This window comes from Fulmarus glacialis, unplaced genomic scaffold (assembly GCF_000690835.1).
Source record: "Fulmarus glacialis isolate BGI_N327 unplaced genomic scaffold, ASM69083v1 scaffold14529, whole genome shotgun sequence".
Lineage (NCBI taxonomy): Eukaryota > Metazoa > Chordata > Aves > Procellariiformes > Procellariidae > Fulmarus > Fulmarus glacialis.
In genome coordinates, this window is record NW_009235305.1 from 20,331 (window position 1) to 46,200 (window position 25,870).

At 43.0% G+C, this 25,870-nt stretch overlaps 1 protein-coding gene across 1 annotated transcript in view; it reads left to right on the forward strand.

The window, feature by feature from the left end:
* MAP2 (microtubule-associated protein 2) overlaps nt 1-25,870 on the forward strand; it is a gene marked incomplete at its 5' end in the record, with an annotated part of 51,367 nt that overhangs the window by 19,814 nt on the left and 5,683 nt on the right. Inside the window, 3 exons of the mRNA XM_009585980.1 lie at nt 3,234-3,295; nt 8,925-9,078; nt 11,289-11,632. Of these exons, the coding sequence (XP_009584275.1) occupies nt 3,234-3,295; nt 8,925-9,078; nt 11,289-11,632 (560 nt within the window). The remainder of the gene's footprint in view (nt 1-3,233; nt 3,296-8,924; nt 9,079-11,288; nt 11,633-25,870) is intronic.

The window sequence follows — 25,870 nt, forward strand, 5'->3', positions numbered from 1 at the left end:
CAAAAGTGTTCCTAAGAAGTTGCTCCCATCCAGTTTTGCACCGATGAGTCACTCCTGTTCTAAATTTAGACCAGTCTCAGTATGGAGGTCTGACTAGTGAAAATACAGTAAAAGGATAGTTACGCGAGGGTAGCTTTAATATCGTGCCTCAGCTGATGAAGTGTGTGTTGTCTCGTGGTTGTATTCCATTAGGACAAAAGAACTAAACACTCGGTCCCATTGCCTTGCTCCTGTGAGGGAATCTGGCGCGTCTGCTTCCCCCTCAGGAGAAATGGAGCCAGGGAAGGAAAGGCTGGTCCAGGCCCCTCTGTGTTGCAGTGATGGCTCCTCCTCAGTTCCCAGTGTCTAGGCTGTCCTGACTTGCACTCTGGACCAGAACTACCCAAGAGTGAGGAATTTTGAAAAAGGGTTAAAAGAACTCTTCTTGCTACCTCTTGCTGTTTGCTGAAGCACAGCTTGATCAACTCAGAAGTTATGACCCATAATTCACATATTCTTTCAAAAGACCCAAGGGGGTTCAACAAGTGGTGTAAATGGGGGAAAACAATGTCGGTTTTGTTGTGTTTGCAACTTCGTCTACACTTCTACAGCCACATGGTCAGTGCTGTCTTGCCCTCAGATACTCCAGCACTAACTCCTCTGAACTCTTCTGGCCCGGTGACATCCCGGAGAGGCCCGAGTCATACCGATAGACTCCCATAAGGAAATCTGCCCAGTGCCTTAAATGTGTGCCGCCTGGCAACTGGCAGAGCTTTGTCTCTCTCACTCTAACAGCTAGCAAAGCAGATATATTAGTCCAAGTGAAAAATGTAATACAAAAATGACCTCCCACTACATTTAAATTCTGAGATGGAGAGCAACCAAAATAATGGACCCAGATTGATCATAAAATCTGCAGCAATGTGGGTTGAGCTTTGAGGTGTGGGCTCTAAAGCAGAGTAGCTTGAACCACACCACAAAGCGAACAAAACTAGCTCTTGGAATGTTTCACCACACTCAGTGTTGCTGGAAAATTTAGTGTCCCTTATTTTCTTCTACCTCTCCTTTTTATAATTACTGATGGGACTTGAGGGGAGGCCATGTGAAAGGATATCACGTAGCACTGCACTCTAAGAATGTAGGCGGCCATATGTTAACCTACATATCCCTGAGCCTGAACCAGTCATCCAACTCTTTCCAGAATCTGGAATTTAGAGGGACATTGTCTCTCTCACCTTTTTCCTTTTACGTAAAATATAGCACCGTTTCTTGAAGCCAGTTTCGACTGTCAGTGTGTCCTATTTGGAATGTCTTGTCAGCTTTAGTGATACGTGGCCAATGGACCCCCATCAAAAGTCCCTCGGCAGTGAAGTCTATAAAACTTTGAGTATATTGCAGTGAGTTAAAACCTTCGTGTTGCACTTACTGTGACTTTAAAATGAAACATGCCTAGTCATAAGTGTCTACAACAAAAAGTTAATATTTGCTCATATTTTCTGCGTAGTGGCCTGAGAAATGACATCTTTCCACTATTTTCCCCTCAATACCAGAAAAAAATTCCCATGTCATTGTGAGGTAAGCACTGGCAAACACTGGTAACTTACAGTGCCACATCCACAAGGGCGGGACTGCTTTTTAAGAGTCTCATCCGTGCCATTCGAAAAAGAAACTGCGTGGCCAATTCTGAGGAAAGAGTTGTGAAGTCTTTGCCTTGACTGGTGTAGTTCGTGAGTGAAACCTCAGTCCGACTCATGTTTTGTTGGTGGCTGTGAGACGCCACAGCCGTTGTGCCATCAGAGGAGTATTTACGGTGGCAAGGCCAGGACAATTACCTGGCTATGAGCAGGAGTCACTATGTGATATGCTTCTGTTCCTTGTTTTCAATTCTGGGGTCACCCCCTGAGGTAAAACATGTTTGTCGTATATTTAAACTGGCAGCAGAGCCTGTAGAGATCTTTTGTTCAGATGGAGAAGTTGGGGTGCTTTCGGGTGAGTCAGCACAAGCAGCACAGCTATTCTTTCCACGTCATAGTGGTGGCTGGTTAGGGTTCAATACCAAGGGAAGGAGGAAAGAAGCTATTTGTGATTATTTAGAAGAGATGCAAAACAGACCAAAACCAGCAGTAACAGATGTGGTAAAATGTGATGCGGGAGGGCTGTGCTGTACTTATCCCTGTTACAAACTCAGAAGAACTGAAGTACACAGTTATATATTCTCTTCCTCCTCACAAGTTTTCTCTCCTACTCCTTCAATTTAAAAACAACAGCAATGAAATTAGATTAAGAGGGCAGAACTAGAGTGGGAAGTGTGGCAGAAAACCAGGGATCTCCTCAGCACGCCTGGGAACTGCACAGGGAAAGGAGAAAATTCGTTGGTTCTGTCCTGTACGATGTGTTAGCGTTGGTTTGACAGGTGGGTTTACAGCAAAAGGTTGTCATCTGTGACCACCGTCCTGCTTCTGCATTTACTAAGGGCATCCTGGCACAGAAGCCAAAAGATTTCACATCTAGTTTTTGTGTGGCAAATCGCTTCCTGAACAACAGTGTTGGGGTGAAACTAATAACCTGCTTTCCAAAAAGCTGCCCCATTCCAAAACTTTTTGTAAGGATGGAATCTAAGTCAGAGAGAAAAATCTTACCTCAGACCATGTTGTATCAGATAAATGAAATGCTGAATTAACACACTTGATGTCCCAGATACAATTTGAATTGCTAAAGTCTGAGGGCTTAGTTGACCCATGGCACACTGACCTTCTTGACGCAACTAGGATGAAAATTCAACAGTGAATCTCTCTCTTTCCATTAGGAACATGCCTAATATTTTGGAAAGTGGTGATTTCAGGGGCCTCTCTTAAAATTTTCATTTGTGGATTACATAAAGGAGCCTGATATTTAGCAGACAGTCCTGAAAATTGGGATGCTAAAGTGTCTGAGGATTGACCTTCAGAACTAGAGCCTCTTACAGTTGTCAACTATTTCTTGAACTTTTTACTGTAGTTTCTAGACTTCTAGAAACATGAATACAAAATTTCAATTTGTTTGAACTGTGTAGAATACCATTTTACATCAAGTATGATGAATATAGGACATTTTTAAGGCAGGTACATTTCTGCATATAGTCCACTGAGAGTAATTCACAAAGTAATTACTTTGCACGGTAGTTAAAAGGCATTTAATTGTTCTAATAAGTGTACTAAGTGGAAAAGCTTATTATTTTTGTTTTTAACTATCAAGTCTTTCTTTGGGTCTCTCAGCAGCAGGTGGTGAAACAAACCAGGCTCCTGGTGTATTTAAACAAGCAAAGGAAAAACTCTCAGTGAGTAAAATCATCTTATTGTTCATCTTTATAATCTCCTTTTGTCCTTATTTCAGATCTTTTTGTGTTAATTCAGTACGTAATTGTGTGTTCCATTTAAAATTTGTGTTCCATATAGAATTTGTTTGCCATATTCATTATTCATTTAAAAGAGTAATTAAAACCACCTTTCCTGAATAACCTCTGAATTACAGTCCCAGGTAGTAGATGATGACAGTTTGCAGATCCATAGGGGGCACACAAGACTCCAAACTGCAGGAGTTGGATGTTGTTCAGCATTTCGAGCCAGGTCATCCTTTGGGATAAACTGCGTACCTTGGCCCTTTCTGCAGCGCCTGACTCGTACTGCCACCTTGCTTGATTGCTGTGCAGGCAGAAACCCTCCCCCGGGACTCACTGGATGTCTTCTGATGCAGCATTACATAGCCGTGCATTCTGCAGAGGTCATGCCTGTGTAGAAATTATTGGCCAGTAGCGTTTTATATGCGATTAAGTGCTTTCTGAATGGCCATTTCCTGGACTGCTGATTTCTGTCTGTGTTTTAACCTGACAGTTACGTGCCCTGCCTTCAGCTGTCTGCAGCCTGTTCTGCTCCCTGTGTCTGGCTCTCCTCTCCTGAGTTTCCTTCAGCAAATGCTGCAGTGTCTCTCCGCCCTGCTCCCATGCCGACCCCTACGCTTTTCCTGTCCCACCACTCCAAAATCCCCAGGAAACCAACATCCTTTCACTATCCCCTGTGCAACTGTTTTTTACATGACACTGACACATGTTAATTCACATCTGCAGCATGACAGTACTTTGTCATTGTTAGCCCTCATTAGGGGCTGACAGAAGTTCTTTAGGATTCCTCTAAATTTCCTAATATATTCCATGGCTGATTTGTTTCATCTGTCTAACCAGATCATCAATTCTTTGGGGAACAAAAAAACCCTGTCTCATAAAGTGCTGCACGTTATTTATGAATCATAAGAAATTGTTAATGATGATAGCAGCATAACTGATTGGAGGCTTTGGAAGAGCTGTGAAATTTAGACCTGAATTCAGCCATGGATTCTGGGATTTCGTGTGGTTTTTCAGGTCTGACCCATTTCAGCTCGTAACTGGGAAACTGATAGAGGTTCTTTACAAGTACAGGAAGAAATATCTGGTCAGGTTTCTGGTCTGAATCAACAGTATGGTTTATTACTGTCTTTTCTTGGGGGCTGATCAACACTTACGCAAAAGAAGTCAATACTAGCCCATTTTCAGTCTCATCTGTGTTCGTGGAGTGCTCTGAGTACAAGCACTGCAAAATAATTCTCTGAAATTATCTGCTTTCTATACACCTTTCTTATTCCTGTCCTTTACATTATGGCAAAGATGAGAAGTCTGTCCCCTGCTTACTTTCTCACCCTGTTGCCTCACTTCTCTGATTGCCACACTCGCGCATCTCTTGGACGTTTTCTCTTCTGTGCCTTGGCTTCACCTCTGCTTTTATAAAGACCTCTCCCTTTTTGTTGTGTTTCTTCCTCATTTTCAGCTTTTGTGTCCTTCAGGTGCAGCCTTTTCCTCTCTACTGGTAATGTTAGATCATCCAACCCGGTCAGTTTTGTTATCCATCTTCAAACTACAGATTTCATACTGCTTTGCAGAGCAAGTTCAGGAAAGGCTAAGCAGTTCCATCTGCTGGAAGGAGCTGTGTACCTGCGGTAGCGAGATGCTGAGAACATTGGTCATGTGTTAGGAACACCTCTGAAATAAAGTGAGGTTTCTGCATCCCAAGTTCAGCAATCCCTGAGTCTTAGTCAGGGTTACATAGCTCTTTGTCCTGTGGACAGCTGGTACTTCCAGCAACATGGATTATAACAGAGGTCAAAGGTAATGTATTGCTAACAGAGAATAAGAATAGTTTTCTGGGTAAAGCACAGGCAGGGATGGAGGCATTTGGTTTCTCTGCTTGCTATACCAGCCTTGAGCATGTTACTGAAATCTGGTTGGGCCAGATTCTGCTGTTATGACTGATGCTAAAAAGTGCCTTGCTCCCTAAAAAACACTGAGGGGATCTAGACTGTGATAATCTCAGAGCACTTCATTAGCCAAAGGTCATGCCTTTTCCCCAGCTGTTCCACCGAAAGATCTCAGTCTTGTCCGTCTATAGCATCCCTGTTAGATGTACATATTCACGGAGGACACTGTATGCAATATGAGTGAAAAGGACAAGATCTCTATATTGTGCCTAGAATCTTAATCCGTAAGAGTTTTCCAGTCTCGTTAGGGGAAACATTTCAACTTGAAATGTTTGTTGAAAAGTTGAAAAAGTTGAAAAAGGCAAAAACCACTGAATGAACATTTGGGCCTCAAACTGTGCAAGCTTAGTTATATCTCAAGTTCAGAAAACTGGGTGAAAGGCGTTTGCAGAATGTCTGCTTCATGGAGCCACCCAGCATAGATACCCTGCTTCCACAGAGTTTCAGCATCAATAAACGCCTTAGTGGATTTGTAAATATGGCCCAAAGTTTCACAGGTGGATGGGACCCATGAATTGAACTCTGACAAATCAGTCAAAGTCTGGAGAAGACTTTGATGTGACAGAAGCACATATTGTTCAGTTTCTGTTTAAAATAATTATTCACTGATTTTATTCTGTGTATTCTCAGATAGTGAAATAAGTATTAAAAGAAAGAGATGTAAATATGTGCAAAACTCTTTCTAGGAATATATTCTTGCTAGCAAAGCACTTCCATCCTTTGAACTAATTTCTTGTCTTGCTCAGTAGAGCTACTTGATATGGATGATGATACCCAATCATCTAGTCTTCTCAGCTGTGTTGTAGGACTGGAATTGTTTGTTACACAGTTCTGCAACTCTTCAACTCTTCATCATGTTGATGATGTCATGGATGACATTCAGCACACCAGCCTCAGTTTTCTGTAGGCTGGGTATGTAGCCTAAGCCAGAAGCCTGTCAGTAGAAAGTTGGCAACCCATTCTTTCCTCATTTTCTATGATTCTATGATTCATTTTCTAACAAAGACAACTTAAGGAGTAACTCGGACACCTTTTCTGAACATCAAGAGAGTCTAGGTGACTGACTTAGATCAAATGCCAGATTTTTCATGGCTAAAGTTCTGTACCACATCCCATAATTACAGGCCCATTGGGATTGGTCCTATGTGTAACTTCATGCTTGTATGAATACAGAGAGGATCAGGACTACATTGCCAAGATAACAGCCTTGCAGTTGTTCTTTGTAGTATCAGTTATACCCATGGGAGAAAAAAAGTGTTGCTTAAGCAAGTAGCCCTTTTGTCTGAAGGAAATGCCTTTTGCAAAGCAGTTAGGTGCTCCTAAGTGTCAACAAAGAATTTTCAGTCTGTCCTATTGATGTTTAATTGTTCTTTCGACGAGGTATTATCATTATTCAGAATCAGACGAGTATCTGACCACAATGACTTATCATGTTAGCCTTTCAACCATATACGGGTTTCCTCATCCCAGGACTCCACATTGTCACTCTACAGAGTGACACCAAATGCACAGAATACAATGTTTGGGGTGCATTAGGGATTTTGTGTGTACACAGTGGCACAAGAAGCAATACTGTCATGTCATTCTGCCATTGTGGGAATGCTGGTGTAACTTTGCTTTTACGATTCCCACTGTTTTATTCTTGACTGTAGCCTGGAGGGATATATTTCAAATGCACAACTTAGTTTTAAAGGACTAGGATCTCTTGGTGCTCCTGTAGCTTTGCACTTGCTTCTAATGCAGCCCACCAGCAGTTGTACCAGTTAAATGCCGCACCTGACATCAGTTTTGTCCTATTAACACAAGACAAAAATAGCATCTGCAGAAAAAGGCACTTCCTAGAATCAGTAACTCTGTCCAGACCCAGATGGTTTCAGTCAAACAACACAGAACTAAAACTTTCATGCATGTCAGAACTGCATAGACACCATTACCAGACACAGGAAAAGTATTAATTCATAGCTTGGCATTTTTTTTTTGGTCCATGTTGCATGTTTTTTCCTTTTGTCCAGCTTCATGTTGTGTTTTCTTTTGTTTGTTTTCTCATGACTAGACTGCCTCTTTGTCAAAGATTCCTGCCTCAAAGTCTAGAGCAAAGTCATTGCTTCCTCCAAGACCCAGCTCAGCTTGCTCATTAACTACTAAAAGGGCCACTTTTCTCGATACAGACAGTTATTCTGTACGGCCCTCCTCAGCAGGCCCAAGAGACTGCTTGCCCTACTCAAAATCAGATGCTAAGGTAAGGTAGCAGAGTTGGTAGAGAGAGTTAGCTTGGAGGTGTGTAGGTGAATTCCATGGATCACATTCTCTCCCCACTGAATTTGAGTAATTCTCTGTGAAGCTTACGTGGGATTACTTACATCCAGTGGCAGGAAAACTGATTATCAGGCTACAAGATTTGTGTTACAAAATGGATAGAAACAAAGGAGATTCTCCAGAGGAAACATGAGTGAAATAATTTGTAACTAGAAGGATATATCTTCCTTCTACTGATGATATGGATGCTGCTTCATTGACTGCTAAGAAGTTGCACCCATTTGCATGCGGGTAAGTGGCAAAGAACAGCAGTACTAATTTACCTTCCAAGTTTAAAAAAATGTAATTTTCAACCAGTTAATATTCTCTGAAAACAAATTCAATCCCCAGTGTAGGAGGGTGCAGTTCTAATCACCAGCAATAAGGGCGGAAGCCAAATGCTCTAGGAACCTAATTTGGTCTATGCATGGGACCATGCTGAAGAAGTTGCAATATAAATTTAAAGAAATGTTTGGCAGTCGATCCTAGCTTCACCATGTTTACATTTCACTTTTGTTTCAAATCTACTTGATGCCAAGTTGATGACTATCCCCATTTAAAAACTGTTTTCACTATTAACTTCCATTTTCTGTGTAACGCTATGCTTGATGTGTCTTTTACTGGTTGGGACCATCATCATATTTGTCTTTGGGAGGACTATCTGCTTATGCAAGACTGTCTTTGGCTGCCCATCCCATAAGTTCAAAAATATTCTAACATATATGTCCATTGCTCTAACCCTGGTATAAAGAAGGTATCTGCTGATTTCAAAAAGTAAAAAGACAAGTATGGAAGGAAATAAGACACCAGGATTAATAGTCCTGCACTCAAAAAATAAGCTGTAGCTAAAAATTTTTCTCCATAAAAAAATTACAAGTTAGTGTTTGAAAATGCAAAAATCACACATCACCTAACAATGTAGTGTGGGGTGTATTCTGGGCACCGGTACTGCAGTTACTTTGCAGGTAAATTTACATAAGAATGTCACAGCTGAGCTCCAGAGAATTTTTTTACTTTCAACTTCCACTAAAAAAACCTTGTTCCTTATTAAGAACCAAATGTGGAATCCATCCATATTTAAATCCAGGGGTATCTGTATCTGTCTTAAGCAGCTCAAAAGGTGACTATTGGGTGTTCTAATGCAGTAAAGAAGCACCAGGGAGCTAAGCAGAGCATGGGAGGTGGCTGGATCCCACAGCTTCCTGTGTGAGTAGTAAACTGGGCCCACAGGATGAGGTTTCCCCCTCTGTATATAGGTTGAGAGAACTCACAGCCCAGAGTGTGAGTTTTGAAAACTAAACCTTCCTTTTTTGTTTTGCTACTATTAGGATGGAGTAAGCAAGAGTCCCGAAAAGCGTTCCTCTCTACCAAGACCTTCCTCTATCCTTCCTCCTCGAAGAGGTGTATCAGGAGACCGAGACAGAGAGGAGAACTCTCTCTCCCTCACAGCTTCCCTTTCCTCTTCAGTACGACGGACCACCCGTATGTGTTTTGCATATTAACCCTCTCCTACTGCTGTGAATGTCTCCCACCCTTGTTAGATTTGTCACATTGCCATAGCATCGAGATGTAGGTCTGGGGTATGCTGTTGGAAATCAGAGCTCCACAGACTGGTTTTGGTCAGATACCAAGGGCTTGAAACCAGGGTCAGGATGCACCCTTTCTGTAGTCTGCAATGCCCAGAGCTAAGACTGCTGTTCAGACTAATCGCTAATACTAGAAAATGCCCTTGCAGGGAGCTCAGAGCTAGGTAAGATATTTAATACAGAGCATTTACAAACAGCAGCAAGTAAAATGAGACAAACCTGAAGTAGGCAATATAAAATATTCTGATGGATCTTGGAAAAGTGTTATATATATAATATTAGTATTATAGCCATTAACTTGCTGTTTCACAGTAATGATCTCCCTGTGCTCTAATCCTAGGGTAAAAACTCTGCTGAGAATTGAGATGTTAGCTAGTGGAGTGACTCATTGGGGGAAGTTAGGATAGTAAACCAGCAAGGTCCTTTTATGAGGACCGATGTTATCAAACAAGCCAAAAGAAATTACAGGACAAAGATAATTTTACCAAATACCCCCAGAACTTTTAGATAGATTTGCATTCAGCCAAGGCCTCAGAACCTGTGGCTCCCTGCTTTCCAATAGGAATTCCTCTGGTTTCTCTCTTTAGAAACCAATTTCAATCCCTTTTAAGACAGCTTAAGGGAAGTAGATGGTTAAATTTTACAAAGAAAATCCTTTTACATTCTTGGGTGATGCTCCAAGGGTAAAACAGAGACCCTTTGTAAGCAGAGTGACCCCCAGCTGGCACAGCAGCCCATTCTGCTGACTAGGAGTGAGAGGCCGTTGAGCATTTGTCAACGTGGTGAAGGGCTGAGGAATGAAAAATAAATATACCAAAGCTGCAGGGAGCTGGGGGGGGGGGAAATCATTCCCTTTCTGTCTCAGTTGGTATAGTGAGAAGGTTCTGGTTTAGGGTTGGTTTGCAAAGAAAGAAACCATTCAGGGAAACTGGAGGTGAGAGTAGAGTATGTTCAGTCTATCGAATGAGTCATGTAGAGCAAAGAGTTTCTCCTGGACTCCAGGGGCAGCAATGCATTGCATTTGGTCCACCACCATTAAATAAACAGAATGATTAACAAATAGTTAAATAAAATTTTGATTAGTCCCACTGGATGCTCTAGAGAGGCCCATTGGATTTTTAATTCCTGAACATTTTAAAGGTGAAAACATTTATGCACCCTTTTGGCATTGGGATTCTCAGGCTTTTCGGGGTTGGTTTGGTCTTTCTGTCCCTAAGCATTCTCAGCAAAGCTTTGCTTTAAGCAGCATGTGGAGGTATCTCGGCTTCTATTCATTTGTGTTTGAGAGTTACCATCAGAGCTGGCTGCAGAAAGCACAATGCCACTACTGAACTGATTCTTGTGCTCAGTGAAAAGGACTGGCAATGCCATAAACACTGAATGGAGCCGCTACAAAATGTTACAGTATTTATTTATTTTTAACTTGTGTGCAGATGTAACTAGAATGTGACTTTTAATCAAGGTTGCTTCTGTAATTGCTTTCTTTCACTGCACTAATGAAAAATGGCAATTGAACATGAGGGACATCTGCCCATCCACACAACAGAGCTATGACTTGTTCATCAGCTGAATGCTCACCCAGATTACCAGCAGTGGTATGTGATCAGCAGCCGGCAGGCACTCAGAGTCTTTAGTTTCAGGACTGCAGTCAGAATTTTCCCCACTTTCTAGTTTAATGCCCAAATCCATTGAAATTGGTGACAACATTCTTACTGGCTAGTCAGGCTGTCAGATCAAGTCCCAAAGGTTAGATTCCAAGGGTCTTGGAATCTTCTAGTCCCAAGACGGAAATCGATGTGATATTGTGCCTTGTTTAGCGAGCTTTGCAGGAAGCATAGGTGTTGTGGGAAGCACACCTGTGTTAGAGCGGAGAGCTCAGTCACCATGTGGGCAATTTACCAGCTCAGCCACACGTGACAAGGTAACTCCTGGCAGGTTGATTAGCAAAATAAGACACAGAGACAGACATCCAGCTGTTCCAGCACTAGCACAGCCATCTTAGAGCTGTATCTCACTTGGCACACAGGGGTGCAGTCTTGGGAGGTAGAGAGGGAAGAAGAGCTGTATTTCTGTGGGTCTAATGCTGTTTTTTTTTCTTGCATGTAGGATCAGAGCCAATTCGTAGCAGAACAGGAAAAAGTGGAACTTCTACCCCCACTACTCCTGGTTCCACTGCCATCACTCCAGGGACACCACCAAGCTACGCCTCCCGTACCCCAGGCACTCCAGGGACGCCCAGCTACTCCAGAACCCCACACACTCCTGGGACCCCCAAATCTGCCATATTGGTACCTACTGAGAAAAAAGTTGCCATAATTCGTACTCCTCCTAAATCTCCAGCCACTCCAAAGCAGCTAAGAGTTATTAATCAGCCTCTACCTGACCTCAAGAATGTCAGGTCCAAGATTGGATCAACAGATAACATCAAATACCAGCCCAAAGGCGGGCAGGTAAGGATTCCACTCTTCATGTTCATGCATATGTGATTTAGTCTTATGTGTCCACCTTTGGGATAGGTATGGGATGGGAGCCATTTTGAGTTGCCTTGCAAATGTTGCTTCTGTTGTCCATATACATTGGTTGTTTAAGTGATGTTAAATGGCAGGGGCCAGGACAATCTTCAGAAAAGTATTTTGTCACCTGAAAACTAACAGTGCCTCACTGAGATCAGTTGAAAAATTTGAAACAAGAGTTTGCACTCCATGTCATACCTATGTTTCAGCCTGAGTCTCAGCAGTTGCTGCTTACTTAGTCTTCATCAATACCAGCAAATGAGAGAGATTTGTTTTAATTCAGGCAAGTTCAAATTCAACCTAGATAGATGTTACAGGATTGCACAGCACCATGACCTTTTTCTGTGTCATTTTACGTGACATGTGCATTGTGTTGGGTGATGTTAATGAGGGTTGCAGCCTCCAGCCTAGTAAATCCACCCCACGTTAAAGATGATGGGAGGAGACAGATATTGGACTTAACTGTTTTTCTTGCTGCAGGGTTTGAATAAGCAGGAACAGGGCTTAAACTGTATAAACTGGAGAATGTATATAAAATAAGAAAAGGTGAATGTGTAAGAAGGCAGATCAGGATTTTCTGTTCTCACTGTCTGAAAGAACAAGAATTCAGGGACATGTTGACGCAATTAAAAGCTGAAAAAAAAGAGATCGTTTCATACCTTGCAGAGTTATGCAATGAAGCGCATTGTCATGAGGATTGCTTTTGGCTAAAGACTGAACATGTGTGTAGGGTAGCAAAATCCCCTGTTACTACAGACAGAACCTACCAAATTTTGGAAAGGACAGTAAACATGTAGGCTTTTAAGCTAAGCAGAAGCTTTTGGAGACTGAGGAAAGATCAGATAGGAAGTACCATAAATCTTACTGAGATACGGTGTTTATACCTTCCTCTGAAGAATCTCTGCTTGATGCCCTACCAAGCAGAGCTATGGCCAGGGCTGGAATAGACTTCTCTCATTTTTGGGCAATGCAGAAATGGTAACACAGATGGCATAAAATTATGTCCAAGCAATTTGTTTGTCTTTCTATTTGGAAGAACTGTTGATCTAGCTTATAGGATGAAGCGGCCCATTTTATTGATTTTTAAAGAGTTAAAAAACCATTTATAACCTGAAAGAAAACCTATTTTATTTAGAAACAAAGAGGCTGAATGAGGAAAAAGAATATAGCTTACCAACATTTATGCTAAAAATATGGGCAACTCAATCTTGTGGGTGTGAACAATTGTGTTGATTTATTTTTTGTAAAAAGTACCTGTGTTTCATATTGATTCTGGACACAACCCCACGACGAAAACACCCAGTGCCCCCAGCTCCCTTTTACTTCCCTGAGATTGCTGAGTTACAGCAGTGGTAGTGCGAGTGCTTTATGAAAGGTTCACTTCTCGACCACCTCCAGGGACAGGACATCAGGGTGAGTAACATGCTCCCCCATTCAGCTGTCCTGAAAACAAGACATTCCAGAAAGCTGAGTTGCACAGTGGTTCCAGAGCAGATACTTCTATACATATCTGAGTTTTGGAGTACAGAGTGGAACATACAGAACAGTGAGGTTTGCCTAATGCTGTCTCAGAAAAAAATAATAAATTGGATCAAAACTTAACATTGCAATCCTATGCCTACTGCAGGTCTTCCAGAGGAAAAAAAAAAACACAGGCTCATATGTTAAACAGTAAGGTATCTCTTAGGCGTTGACCCTGTTTTCATGGTAAATTAACACATTCAGTGCTTTCCAGGATTTGGACAGTAGCCAGTTACTCAGATAAAGCCAAGAAGACAATGCCTCAGCAAAGGTTCTTCTGCCTTTATTTTGACAAGTGTCTGTGTAATTATTTTGTATGGGAGTTCAAGTCCCATTTGACATATTGCATAGCAGATGGTCAGGGTGCGCAGGGGCTCCAGGAGACTTGGAACACAAGTTCAGACTGTACATCTGGATTAGCATTCCTCGTAACAAGCCCAGCTGCTGGACATGGGGCTTGAAACCAGCACCATGTTAGCCTATCCTCCTCCTCCCTGTTACTCTCTGCGGACTGTAACAACCGTACAAGACCAGGGGGCCACAGCAAATTGTATTTCTTTGTAAACACCATGCTTGGACAGCTACATTTCCTTAGCAGTTCTACAGAGTTGCAGAGAGTCTTTGCCGGATAGTGAAGAGTGGCACAGCAGTTGGCATTTCACTCTTTCAGGGATCACAGGGGAAATCTGCAGGGTGGACATAATGTCACTGAAGCTAAAGCATTTTTTAATTCCCAGTGGTATGTGGCCACTTGTGTGTTGGGCAAAGAGAGACTTGCTGAGTTTTTCCTTGATGTCTCCTTTATGCCATAATTGCTCAGTCTGGACAAGAGGTTTTAGGATTAATTTTTTTCCAATTTCGGCAGTAGAATTTTATAGGGTCTGTAAGAGGAACACATGAAAGCTAATTTCATTTCCTCGTGTCTGCTCACTTCTTTAATGTCTGGTGGCAGATATTGCACTGGCCGAAATGAGCTGTTATCTGCGATCTGCTTTTAGTGATGATACATGAAACAAACAGAAAGCTGCTGAAGTTTTATAACCTGAACTGGAAGTGCTGATAGCAATAACCACAGGAAAAACAAGCAGGCAAAAAACAAGCAGACAAAAAGCCAGCATGTTTCTGGGCAAGTTAAGTACATAAACATGACATGCAAATCACTAAAGGAATACAGATATGCAGCCCAAAAGTGTCATTTGGAGACAGACCATCCTTTTACCAGATGCATATCTGAACCTAGCACAAGGTCTTTTCTTAGCTTACAGCTGTCCTAAAGAAAGCAGCCGCATTCTGAAACTGCCAGAGGCTGAGGTGTAGAAATGAAGAAGCAGGGGATGTCTGAATGCTAAATAAATCAAGAAATGCAGTGCTTCAGCCTTGAATTTAATCAAAAACTCATCAGACAGCAGACTGATTTTACCTCGGCTCTGACTTGCCAGCCACAGAAACAAAAAAAAGAAGAGAAATCGCTCCACCTGACAGGGGAAGAAAAAAAAAAAGAGCATGCTTCTAGGGGAAGAAGCAAGCTAACTTTGCACTGCATTAAGCTCCTACTAGGAATAGATGGCTTGAGATTTATTTAATTGGTATTCTGCAGTCTGGAGAAATGAGGGTTTCTCCGCTCTATGATGCAGCCAGTAGGTGGTTGTCTGGTTTTCTCTTTATAGTAGAGTATGGTGAAATGTATCATTCTTGGCAAAGCTCAGAGGCAACTTGCTCGTGGGTATGTCTGCTGGGCTTCAGATGGATTTTCGCACCGCATCAGCTGTGGAGGAAATGCTGTGCTTTCAAAAGTAACCCATTTGCATCTGTTATTTCTCAGACAGCCCAAGGGAAGCATGGGGGAACTGCGGGAAGGGGTTGGAAATCTGTTTCAGATGCCAAGAATGCGGTTTTTCTTTTCTGTTCGGATTTTTTTTTCTTCTTGAAATTCTGTCTATGGATGTGGTTTGTACCATATCAGAGTACAAAAGTGCACCAATTGAATCTTTTCATTATTGACCAGGCAGAGTATTTATAAAGCATTATAGGCCAGCAACCAAGGATAAAGCCAACCTAGATATCTTTTAATTTAATCTTAAAATGTGTACATCAAAACTCAGCCATGAGCAAGAACTTCAGTGGATGTGAATCAGCATAGCTTCATCAAAGTGAATGGAGCTATATCGACTAGAATGGCATGCATAAGGTTTAAAATATCACTAACTATAGTGACAGCCAGGCACCTTGTCAGAAGTAAGATGACACATAGAAAAATGAAATAGCTAAGCCACGTTGAAGAATGAAGTGTTCCTTGAAGGTTTTTAGGAAGATTAAGAGAGAACTTCACCATCTTCCCTAAACTGTAGAAAACAAAGTGCATTTAGTCAAGGATCAGAAAGTCTAAATAAATCGATGACACAACTGTTCGGTAGAATCTGTCCAGAAACCACAAAAATGCTGGCAAGGAGAATAGGCATCTGCACTGAATGATAAAAGAGACTGCCAGAGGGAAGGATAAGACATCTCAGAGCTGGGCAGAGGAGGAGGCTTGGATGGATATCTGTTGTTGTGTTTGCACAATTTTTTGTTAGCTTCAAAATCAGTTTGGATGGAAGGAGAGATTCCCCCACAGCACACCCCCACACTGCCCCATCATCACAATTTACGACCCAGTCTGCAGAGAACAGCAGGCTCCTGGAGTGCTCCCTGCTTCAGCTACAGCCTGCCAGGATGCAAAGTCAGTGCAGAGACACACAGGTCTGGTGGCCCACCAAGAGCTGAGCACCTCCTGGGAGAACTGCAGGTCAAAAGGGTATTCAGCAAGTTCCCCTTGAGACGACATCTTATAACTCCTCTTTCTCCTGTTTCACATGTCTTTGCACCATGTTACAAACACTGATGATGGCCCAAAAATTAATCTGAAGATTTAGATTACATGCTATTGTTGCACTGGTTGATGAAGAGTGTCCTACAAGGTAGTGGAGAATATAGGCTTAACAAAAAGTGCAGTCTGAGTTGTAACTGGGTCCCATTCTGTCTCCCATCTCCTTCCGGCACATCATGCACTTTTTCTCCAATCCATTCTGTTCTGTGACATAAGTGAGCCAACACTTTGAGAATGTCCCTGCTCAGGACAGCGATGAACATAAGTGAGCTATAAGGTTCAAGCTTTGATGCTTTCCCAAACCAGAGCCACAGGAGGCAGCTGTTGAGGGTGGATTGATGTTGTAACATGGCTGTTGTTACAGTACTTAGCTAATGAGAGACTGGAAGGCAATTGTTTCCACACTGTTAGCTGCATTCATTGGAGTAAGTTTGTGCATTTACCAAGTCAACAATTCATAACTAAGATAAATTCATCTCTGTCAGTCTGCTTTTGTTTCCTTTATACATTCCTGGTTTTGTGGATTTATAAGACATTTGAAGGGATTTGTTCTGGACTGAAAATTAGAAACTAATTCATCCCTTGTTAATTGCAGATCTATAAATGCAAAGAGAAATTAGGAGTTTCAGGCACAACTTCAAACCTCTGTCACAGCTCAAACCCATAATTTTTTAATTTTTGAAATTTAGAATTTTGGCTGATCATTGCAGATTGTACAGAAATAACATCTTGCAGCTCCTGTGTTCAGACTGCACTCATTTAATGGAAGGCTTGCCTGAGTACAGTCTGTACAGTTAAGCCCTGAATTATTCTGGATAAAAAGCAAGATCCTTCTTCCTGACTCATATTTTAGAAAAATGAAGCAATCGTTGCCAGGCTCTAGCAAGTTTCAGAAAGTTTCTCTGAGGAAAGGTGTTTGGTTGGTAGAGATGAGCGGGGAATTGGGACTTTCTATCCAGATCTGACATTCACTTTCTATGTGGCTGGGGCAGAGTAACATCACTGCTGTGCCTCAGCCATCTGTAAAATGTGCGTCGTGCTCATTGAGGACAAACTGTGAACAACAACCGGGAGGGTCGTAAGCTGTCTGATGGGGCTCTAGCCAGTAACAAAACTTCCACCAACTCCAGTAGCCAGAAGTCGATGCTTCTCCTGCTTTTGAAGGCAGTTAGCAGCAGTGCACTGATTTCTGCCAGTCGGATGAGGTGTGTTCGATCTGTCTAGAGTTGAAAGTATCACTTTCTGGAGGATTCAGTGTCTTTCCACCGACTACAGTGGCAGCTTAAGCGACCAGTTCCAACTCTTAACTGGCTAATGTTAGAGGAGACAAATCCCATCTGTGATGTACCATACGTTGTTGGTCTCTTGTTAATAGCAAGAGGAGAAGCTGTATTTTTTTCTAGAGTAGATTGAAATTACCAGGACATAAATTCCTGTGAAAGTCTGAGTCATCCCAGGAGCAAGTTCAGCAGAGGAGGCATTTTCAGCTGAGTTCTAACTAGTCTAGATTTTGGCAATAAAATGGGGAAAGTTGTTCTTCTGGGAAAAATGTTCAGGCAATACATCATCTGGATCAGAGCTGTTTAGTCATATAATAAATAGTATTCTGTCTTGCACGGAAAGGTGAGAAAAAGAGTTTATTTTGCTAGATGGGAAAGGGCAGGAAAGGAAAGGATAAAAACCTTAGTTTTTATCTTGGAAATTTGGATTTGAACAATAAAAAGAGATCCTAAGGGACATACCTGCTGAGCTTTGGGAAAGCCAGCTTGTATGAAGAGATAAACACAAGATATTTTTTTGAACTTGAACTGAACAACCTGATTTTCTCCATTATGCTGGAGTAAAGAAAATCCAGACATAGTAACTCAAAACTCATCCCTTCTTAAAGATAAGGAAACTGATTTGAAAACTGTGATACTTGATGCCCCATACTTGATATTTGAAGCTATTAGTACTCTTTCCATGACTAGGGACTGTTGCCTCTAAAATTTAAGTATCAAACTCTGTAGTTTAGCAAAATCTGTTTGGTTGTTTTTTTGTTTAAGGGAGTACTAAAACAAGGGTCCTGTGTTTTAGCTGAATTAATTGAGCTTCTAGGATCTTTTTTCTTGGTGTGCGTGAATCTCGTTCAATTTCTTTTACTATTCTTTTGATCAGCTCCCCAGATTTAGTGAGGAGTATGATTACAGAACACGTGTTACAATTTGTCTGACGTGGATCTTGCACTTCCTTGAGCTGTCTGTTAAATTCAGCTGTTGTCTCTTGACTGTAAACTCTTTGGCATGGAAAGTGGTCATTTCACTTTGTATCTCCCAGCACAATTATGCAAAACCTCTCAGTGTTTCTCTGTAGGCCTTTCTCCCTTTATTGATAGGGACATGCCTAGTTCAGCGTGGCCACCTTATTAATTAGATGAATACAGTGATTTGCAAATAGGTAGAAAGAAGCTTGTAAATCAGCCATCGTTGTCCTGTGCAAGCATTAAAGACATGGCTGATTGCAAGACATCTATTCTATTTTACTGACACTTCCCATTGAAAGTACCTTTTTTCAGTTGTTTGTAATTAATTGTTTCACAGTTTAACTGTTCAGGCTGAAATATTACATGCTTATTGTCCGCCTCTGGGTACATTTTTAAAAGTCAGAAATGAACCTATCTTGTTCACCCTTTGCTAAGAGCAAGACGAGGATGGTACATTATTTTGCCTATGCTATGTCCAGCACAGCCTTTTATTTTGAATCTCACTAGCTTGTAGGCTGGCAGCTTCACTAGTGTGTGCATCCAGTAATTTCAGGAGTGCAAAGGCTGAACATGATCACAATCTCTGTTTGTAGATTTGGAAAGTCTGAGGCACAGTCTTTCTCTTCAAGGGCTTTGCTAGGGCAAATAAATACCCTTCCGCCTCCCTTTCCTTTACCTGTAGCCTCTGCGAGGAGCATGAAAACTGTAGTATCATCTGTCCTTGGCAGCATATAGATTTGGAAGCACTTAGAACTGCCTCTTGACTCTAATCAGGTTTTAACCTTAACCTTGCTTCCTATGCAAGACCAATTCTTGTCTCACTCAATCCCTGTGTTAACCAGGAGACCAAACACTGAAATAATGTCTAGTTCCTGGGATGTAGCTGTGTCAAGTCACTGTGATGGTGTGGTAAGTACAAAGAACCTGCCCTCTTTGATAAGTTGTTAGGAGTCTGGGAGCTTTTCCCAATATCACAGCCCCACAGCATGTTCAAATGGCAAGTGGAGCCAAGCTAGAGTATTTTTAAATGCTTTAGGCACAGTGTTTATGGTAGAGCTTCTCAGAAGACATAACTGCAAAGCAGGGAGAACATAAATCATCAGCTTCTTGGAAAATATATTCAGAGCCTGTAATTCTATCAGCATCACAATTTTTGTTCTTTGAGTATCTTTGTTTTGGTGTGTACCAGGGTAGTAAGCCACAGGAAGGAAGCCGTTTATGGATTCTCTGCCCAGATGCTGATAAGTTAGGGGCTTTCCCTCTTGTTGTGGAAAGCAGCTGAACTGAATGATTCTGGGCAGCAATGGAACATAATTTTTTCTCTTTCATAAGCACTTTTCAATCTCTGATGTTTTCTTTAGCAGTTGGGCACAACTGAACAAAATTCTCTTTTGCATTTCTTTGCCTTCCACTCAGTGTTTCTACAAATTTTTGCTCATCTTGAACACAATGGTGCAGTACTGAGAGAGGAGAGACTGCTCCAGGTCCCTGGACTGGAGACTGTTGTGCATGGAGACTTTGAAATCCAAATTCACTTTCTGTGAACAGCCATAGGGAGGCATATATCTAACTGGGAGATTCACAGGTATTGCCAGCCTGCCACATCTCCTCATGTTAGCCAGTGTAAGCCAAAACATCCCTTCTGATCTAGTGTAGGTGTTGCCCTCGGACCACAGCCCCTTCGTGTTTAGATTGCCAGTCGGGCCACTATATGTAGGAAAGGAGTTAGCGTTTACGCTGCTGAGTGCAGATGAATATATGCCTCATCTAAATGAACTCTGAGAAAAATACCTTCAACACTTGGTTTCCTAGCAGGCTACCTGTAAATGCCCTGCATTTCTTGATGCTTTGACAGACAGCATTCAAACAGCACAGAAGGTATTGTGTCCTATTCAAAAAAAAGTAGTGTGAGTCAGTGAGGCTGTACTGTGTGTACGTCGGCACACAGTCTGCCCTGGACTTCACTTCTGGACTACTGCTGAGGAGTCATCAGAGGACAGAGTGGGGGAAAGGCCTGTAAGACTTCCAGGGCTTCAGACAGAAGCCATTTTATCCTTGGGCAATGTCGTTTTGTGGAATAAACCCAGCATTGTCTGTAAGGCTTAACTTTTCCACTGTGGTTTAACTTCACGTGAATATGACAAATGCTGAGGAACCTCAGGTGGATCCTGATCAAAATACTGATTTCCAGGCCCTGTCCAGCATACCTGGGCAAACCAGCATCCAATCAGAAGAGAATGTACACATTTCAGACTGGCAGGTCAGCGCACGGGTTATGAGGGAGCCTGTCAGGACATTATCTTGTTGGGATGTTTAGTGAATGTGAACAGAAAGCAGTCCTGTTTCTGCCACAGGCTAAAAAGTTCCCTTTCCTGAATAAGAGCATGAGCAGTATTGATCTTTCATTTAATGTGCAGCACAACTGAAGTGCATATATGTACATCCCTGCCACACCTCCACCCCCACACAAGATGTACATACACATTCAGGAACACAGAGACCTTCCTGGTGAGTCATGGTGTTCATGCTGTCTCCATCACAAGCAGCTGCATCATCTAATTCCTTTCATCAAGTGCCATCGTAAAAGTTTACCGTTTTCTTCTTGTAGCTCTGTTCCCTTAGGAGGCAGTTCCAGAGCCTTCCTGCTCTGATCGTTACAAATTTCCATCTAGATTCCAGCTTCAAATAATTCACAGTCAGTTTACGTTCTTTGTTTGCAAGCCAAAGCTTCTCTTTAGACTAAATGGTTCTTGTCCCTCTTTGGTACTCTCCCTCTGATGTTTACAGTTTGATTTCCCAAAGGAAACAAAGGTCGTGCAGTCATGCTGTCTGGCTGGCAGTCTCAGCCTTCCTTAACTCATTTGTAACTTGTTGGCCCATTTCAACCAGTGCTGGCAAGGGAGCAGTGGTTAGAAACACAGGCCGTCCCTCCAAGTTGGGTGGTAGTTGTTGACTGGATATGAAACAGAGACTCGGCAAAACACTGTCATTGGGGGAAAGGCAGTGATAACTCAGCCCCTTCTCCACAATCAGAGACAACAAACAGCTGGCCCGTTATGTATTGGCTTCTATTTGCCCAGTCTAGCAGACCTGGGAGAAAGCTTGGGAGATATTGCTGGCAAGAGGTGATAGGGCTTGCTGAAGAATGTAGGATGGAGGGATTAAGCAGTTCAAAGCCTTAATCTATAGGAAACAAGGCTCCATTAGTTTGTGAAACACTTAGTTATAGAGGGCAGTCATGATTTAAATATGTGCAGGGGTATTGATATATTCCAGGAAAGGGAGAAACAGATCATCAGGGAAAACGTGGATCAGTGCAGTTCCTCCCTGTGCCAGATGACCAGCAGAACACATTCACATCACTCAGCTCACTTCAGCCCTCAGCATAGGACACAAATCTCTACACAGGGGCCCATTTCACCCAGTGAGACAGAGAGAATACGTGAGGTGATTGGTCCTTTACATATCTGCTAGCCAGGTCCATGGGCCATGAGACTCATAAGCTGTCAGACTTCCGGGTGCAAATCAACCTTTAGGCACTTGACCAAAGGCACCCTCTCAACTTACCACCTTGCTTTGGCTCCATTTTTAAGCTACAGGCCCTCAGTCCACAGCGCTGAGGTCTTGTCATGACCCCTAAGTTAGCATTTGCAGAACAAATGCATCCCTGTGGCCATTGCTAAGAGGTGCTGCTGATCCATTGCTGAGAGAGATGTGCTCAGAAAGTGCTAGGAAGGCTTTCTGTTTTGCCCAGTTGTGTCTGGCCTGAAGCTCTCTGGGAGCCAGATCTGACTGCACATCTGACGTGTCTTTCTGTAACTGATCTGACACCTGTCTTGTATAGTACTGGGGTACATTTTTAAACAAATCGTATATTGAGAGAAAGCACAAGCATAAAACTCTAAAGGCATTTTCTTTCATGTTTCAGTGTACATTGGTTTACTTGGACAGATTAAGCCGATAGGAGAGAAGAAGACAGAAGTCAGTTTGCCTATCAGAGATGCCCTTCTGAAGGTGACCTACCGGTTGTGGTGTTTTCTGGTGCTGTCATCAGCCTTATTGCTGAGCATCACCACAGATCTTTACCTATTAAGCAAGAAAACACTTAACATCCTACTGGTTTGACTGATGTAGTGGTTACGTTATATGTAATAAAGGGGATGCATGAAACAGCTTGCTGTGAAGAAATTCTTCATATCAGCTGCAAAGTGTGGCCCTCTGAAAATTTCTTCTTGGAGTTTACTGGGCTTAAGTCAAGAGTGCAGTCCAGGTGCTCAGTGCCAGAGGATTTGACTTGTTATCTAAAATGTGACATTATCACCACTGCAGGAGCCAAGAGCTGCAAAATCTAATATCCCTGTAAGGGGGCAAATAGTCTTTTCCTAGTTTGGAGAGGTGAGGCACAGAGGGAGTGATTTGTCTCAGATTTATCAGGGAGCCTGGAGCAGTCTGAAGACCTGAAGCCAGGAAGCAGAAACTGCACAGGGTGGTTCTTCCTCCCACAGACCACTTCAGCTGGTTTGCAGCTGCTTGGTGTTCCTGGAGTGGTAAGAAGCTGCAGTAAGGTACCCCAGTATATCTGTCCCTCTCTCTTGTCTCAGTATCAGTTAGTCACTGTAGGTTTACCTACAACAGCAGCCAACAGGACTGTGCTAAGTAATATGCCAGTAAAGGCTGTACAAGTGCCATTTAGCAAAACGAATAGATAGTGCCCAAAATTCTGTGGCTTTCTGTAAATTCATATTTTATATTAATAATGTAGAGATAAATAAAATCCAACATAACATTTGAATAAAGACTTCATATTTAACCCAGAGAAAGAATATGCTGCATGGGTAGCAGTCTTTGAGTAAATAAAGGTCCTGGTGCAAAGAAGGCAGGTGCAGCCTTGGCCAGAAATGCCTTCTCACACACCTGGAAAGCCTAATACTAATGAGCACAATCCCCTGCCCTTGCTCAGAAAGAAGTCTGGAAGCGGTGTCACTCAGGTGTGTGCCCTGCACACAGTTGTCCCTGCCTACTGGTAACTGCCATCCAGCAGCACATCATTCCCTGGGAGGACAATCATTAGTGGCACCTGAGTTCTGCCAGGTGGAGGAACTGCTTTGACATGGGGGTCAAGATGGGGGTCAAGGACGGGACAGCAGAGTTTACCTCCAGGCACTGTCATACGCCTGCTGTGCATCTGTGGCAAAGGTAACACAGAAAAATGTGGGCTCCCGGAATCTGTAAGGGAGGCTGGCACCATCAAGGGAAAGTTGGGTACTTGTTCTGCCAGAAACAAGGAGCACAGGGGAGAAGCATAGTGCTGCTAGCACCAGAAAGTTGTTGTGACTAACTTTATGGCCAGCACCAGAAGTCAAGAAGCAGTGATTGCAGCCATAGGTTTCCAGATACTGTTGTTTTCTGCATTGCCCTTTAGTAAATGACAGTAAAGAGAGCAGTAGAGAGCTCTGACTTCAGTTTAATTGATTTTGTCAGTCCCCTTTCACAGGACACTCTGAGGTCTGCTGTATGAATGTAGCTGCTGTTATGGCTGTATGGCAGAAGGAGGGGCAAAATACCTCAGGATTTCAACCCATGCCTGAGCTGGCTGGATCTGGGATTTCTGCGTTAAAGGCTGGAGTGCTGAACTGTGGGAAGGAGGGTTTCCATCTTTTCCTTGTGGACAGTTCAGCAGAAACACTGTCCATCACTCAAGAGAGCCTAGGACAGGCTGTCCAAGACTATGTCCAGTCCAGGCAAGCAAGGAGTTCTTCGAGCTTTTCAGGGAAAAGCCACCTCTCTATCTCCCAGCATAAAAACTTTCCCCTTTGTATTTCACCACCACTTCGTGAGGTAGAAAAAAGAGCAGTATAGTACATTTACATATGCTGTGTTAACATACTGAGCATAGAGATTGGCGTGGTTTACTTTCTCAGATTTCAATACAAGTGTCAGAAGAAGGAGTCACGCCAGGAGGAAAAATTACCCTGGCTCCCTTGTCCTGCACCCCGGTGGAGTGTGTGTATGGTATATAGTAAGTTACCTCCGATTCCTTTTAGGTTAGGATTTTAAACAAGAAGATCGATTTTAGCGATATTCAGTCCCGGTGTGGTTCCAGAGATAACATCAAACATTCTGCAGGGGGAGGAAATGTAAGTAGTACAGATACCCTGTGACCAGGCATCTCCACTGTGCTGACCCACCTTGCACAGCCAGACCCCTCTGTCTCCCTTCCTCTGAGCACTACTTTCCTTCTCGCTGCTGTTTCACATGTGAGTCTGGTCTGGTAGTCGTGTGAGCCCTGTGTATGCAGTGGTGGCCTCCTGATCTTTTTCCACAGAGCACAGCACGTTTCCAGAACTTGGACGGGAAAAGGAAATGAGAAAAGAGGGGTTATCTCTAAACGCCCAAGGGTGCTGACAGTAAAAGTCCAGTGTGAGCCAAAATGGTTCGGTGCTTTTCATGGGAGTGGCCCAAGAAAGTCACTTCCAGGAAGAGACTCCAGCTCACAGTGAGACTCCAGCCTCACAGTTGAGCATCTTCCAGTGCATCAGTCCTTCCTCAGCTAACCTGAGAGGAAGAAGAAGAGAAATAAAACATAAGGACAAAGAAAGCTCAGAGAGAGGGTGTGATCAGCCAGCGTGCTGAGTGCTAATGCTAATGCCACAGCATTATTCCAGTATAACAAACTGAGGTTGCTCAGGACTTGACCAGACACCCGTTAGTTCTAGCAGGCACGCTGGAATAGCTTAAGGCGGCTCTAATGGAAATGATCAGATGAAAGAGCTGACGATGTGGGCACGTCTGATCCAAACAGATTCAGTACAGCCACCAGTGCTGGCTTAAGTCATTGCTGGTGATGCGAGCAAACCAGTGGCATTGCAGCCATCCTGGAGCTCCTGTCTGGCCTGGTGGAGCTGCAACTTCTTAAGACCTGCAAACACAGTCACTGTGATTGTGGGCTGCATCTGGGAGCTAGTTGGGAGCACAGCAAGGCAGGAGTGTTGCTCTGTGGCTGTTCCCGAGCTGGGCTCAGCACAGTCATGGCAACGCGGCCAGCAGCAGGAGGAGGGAGGGTGCCTGTGCTGCTGCCTGGCTGAGCAGAGCGGTGCCACTGCTACCCGGTGAGCACCACCGAGCCGGCTGGCTGAACACCAGCCAGCTCAGGTACAGCTGCAGGAGTCATGTTTGTAGATTCATCAGACTCTCCATAGTGTATTGAGCTGAAATGGATACCATATTTAGATGCAAAAAAAAAAGAAACAGATGGTAGAGGAAAAAAGCAGTCACTGAAATATTCCTAGTTGCCAGGATGCACATTCAAGAGCAGCAGCAAACGGGATGGGTCCTGCTGCATGCAGGGCTTTGGAGCATCCACCCTGAGAGGAGGCTCAGAAACATTTTAGAAAGAACCCACAAGCTGATCTGCTTTGCCCTCCTCTTCGTTTTGCTAATAGTAAAGCTTAACCCAGCTCTGTCATTTCCCTAGGTGGGAAGGAAGCTTGCTGCATTAATCCAGGTGTTTCCTCCGTTGTGGCATGGTCTGTTTTCTACTAACAGT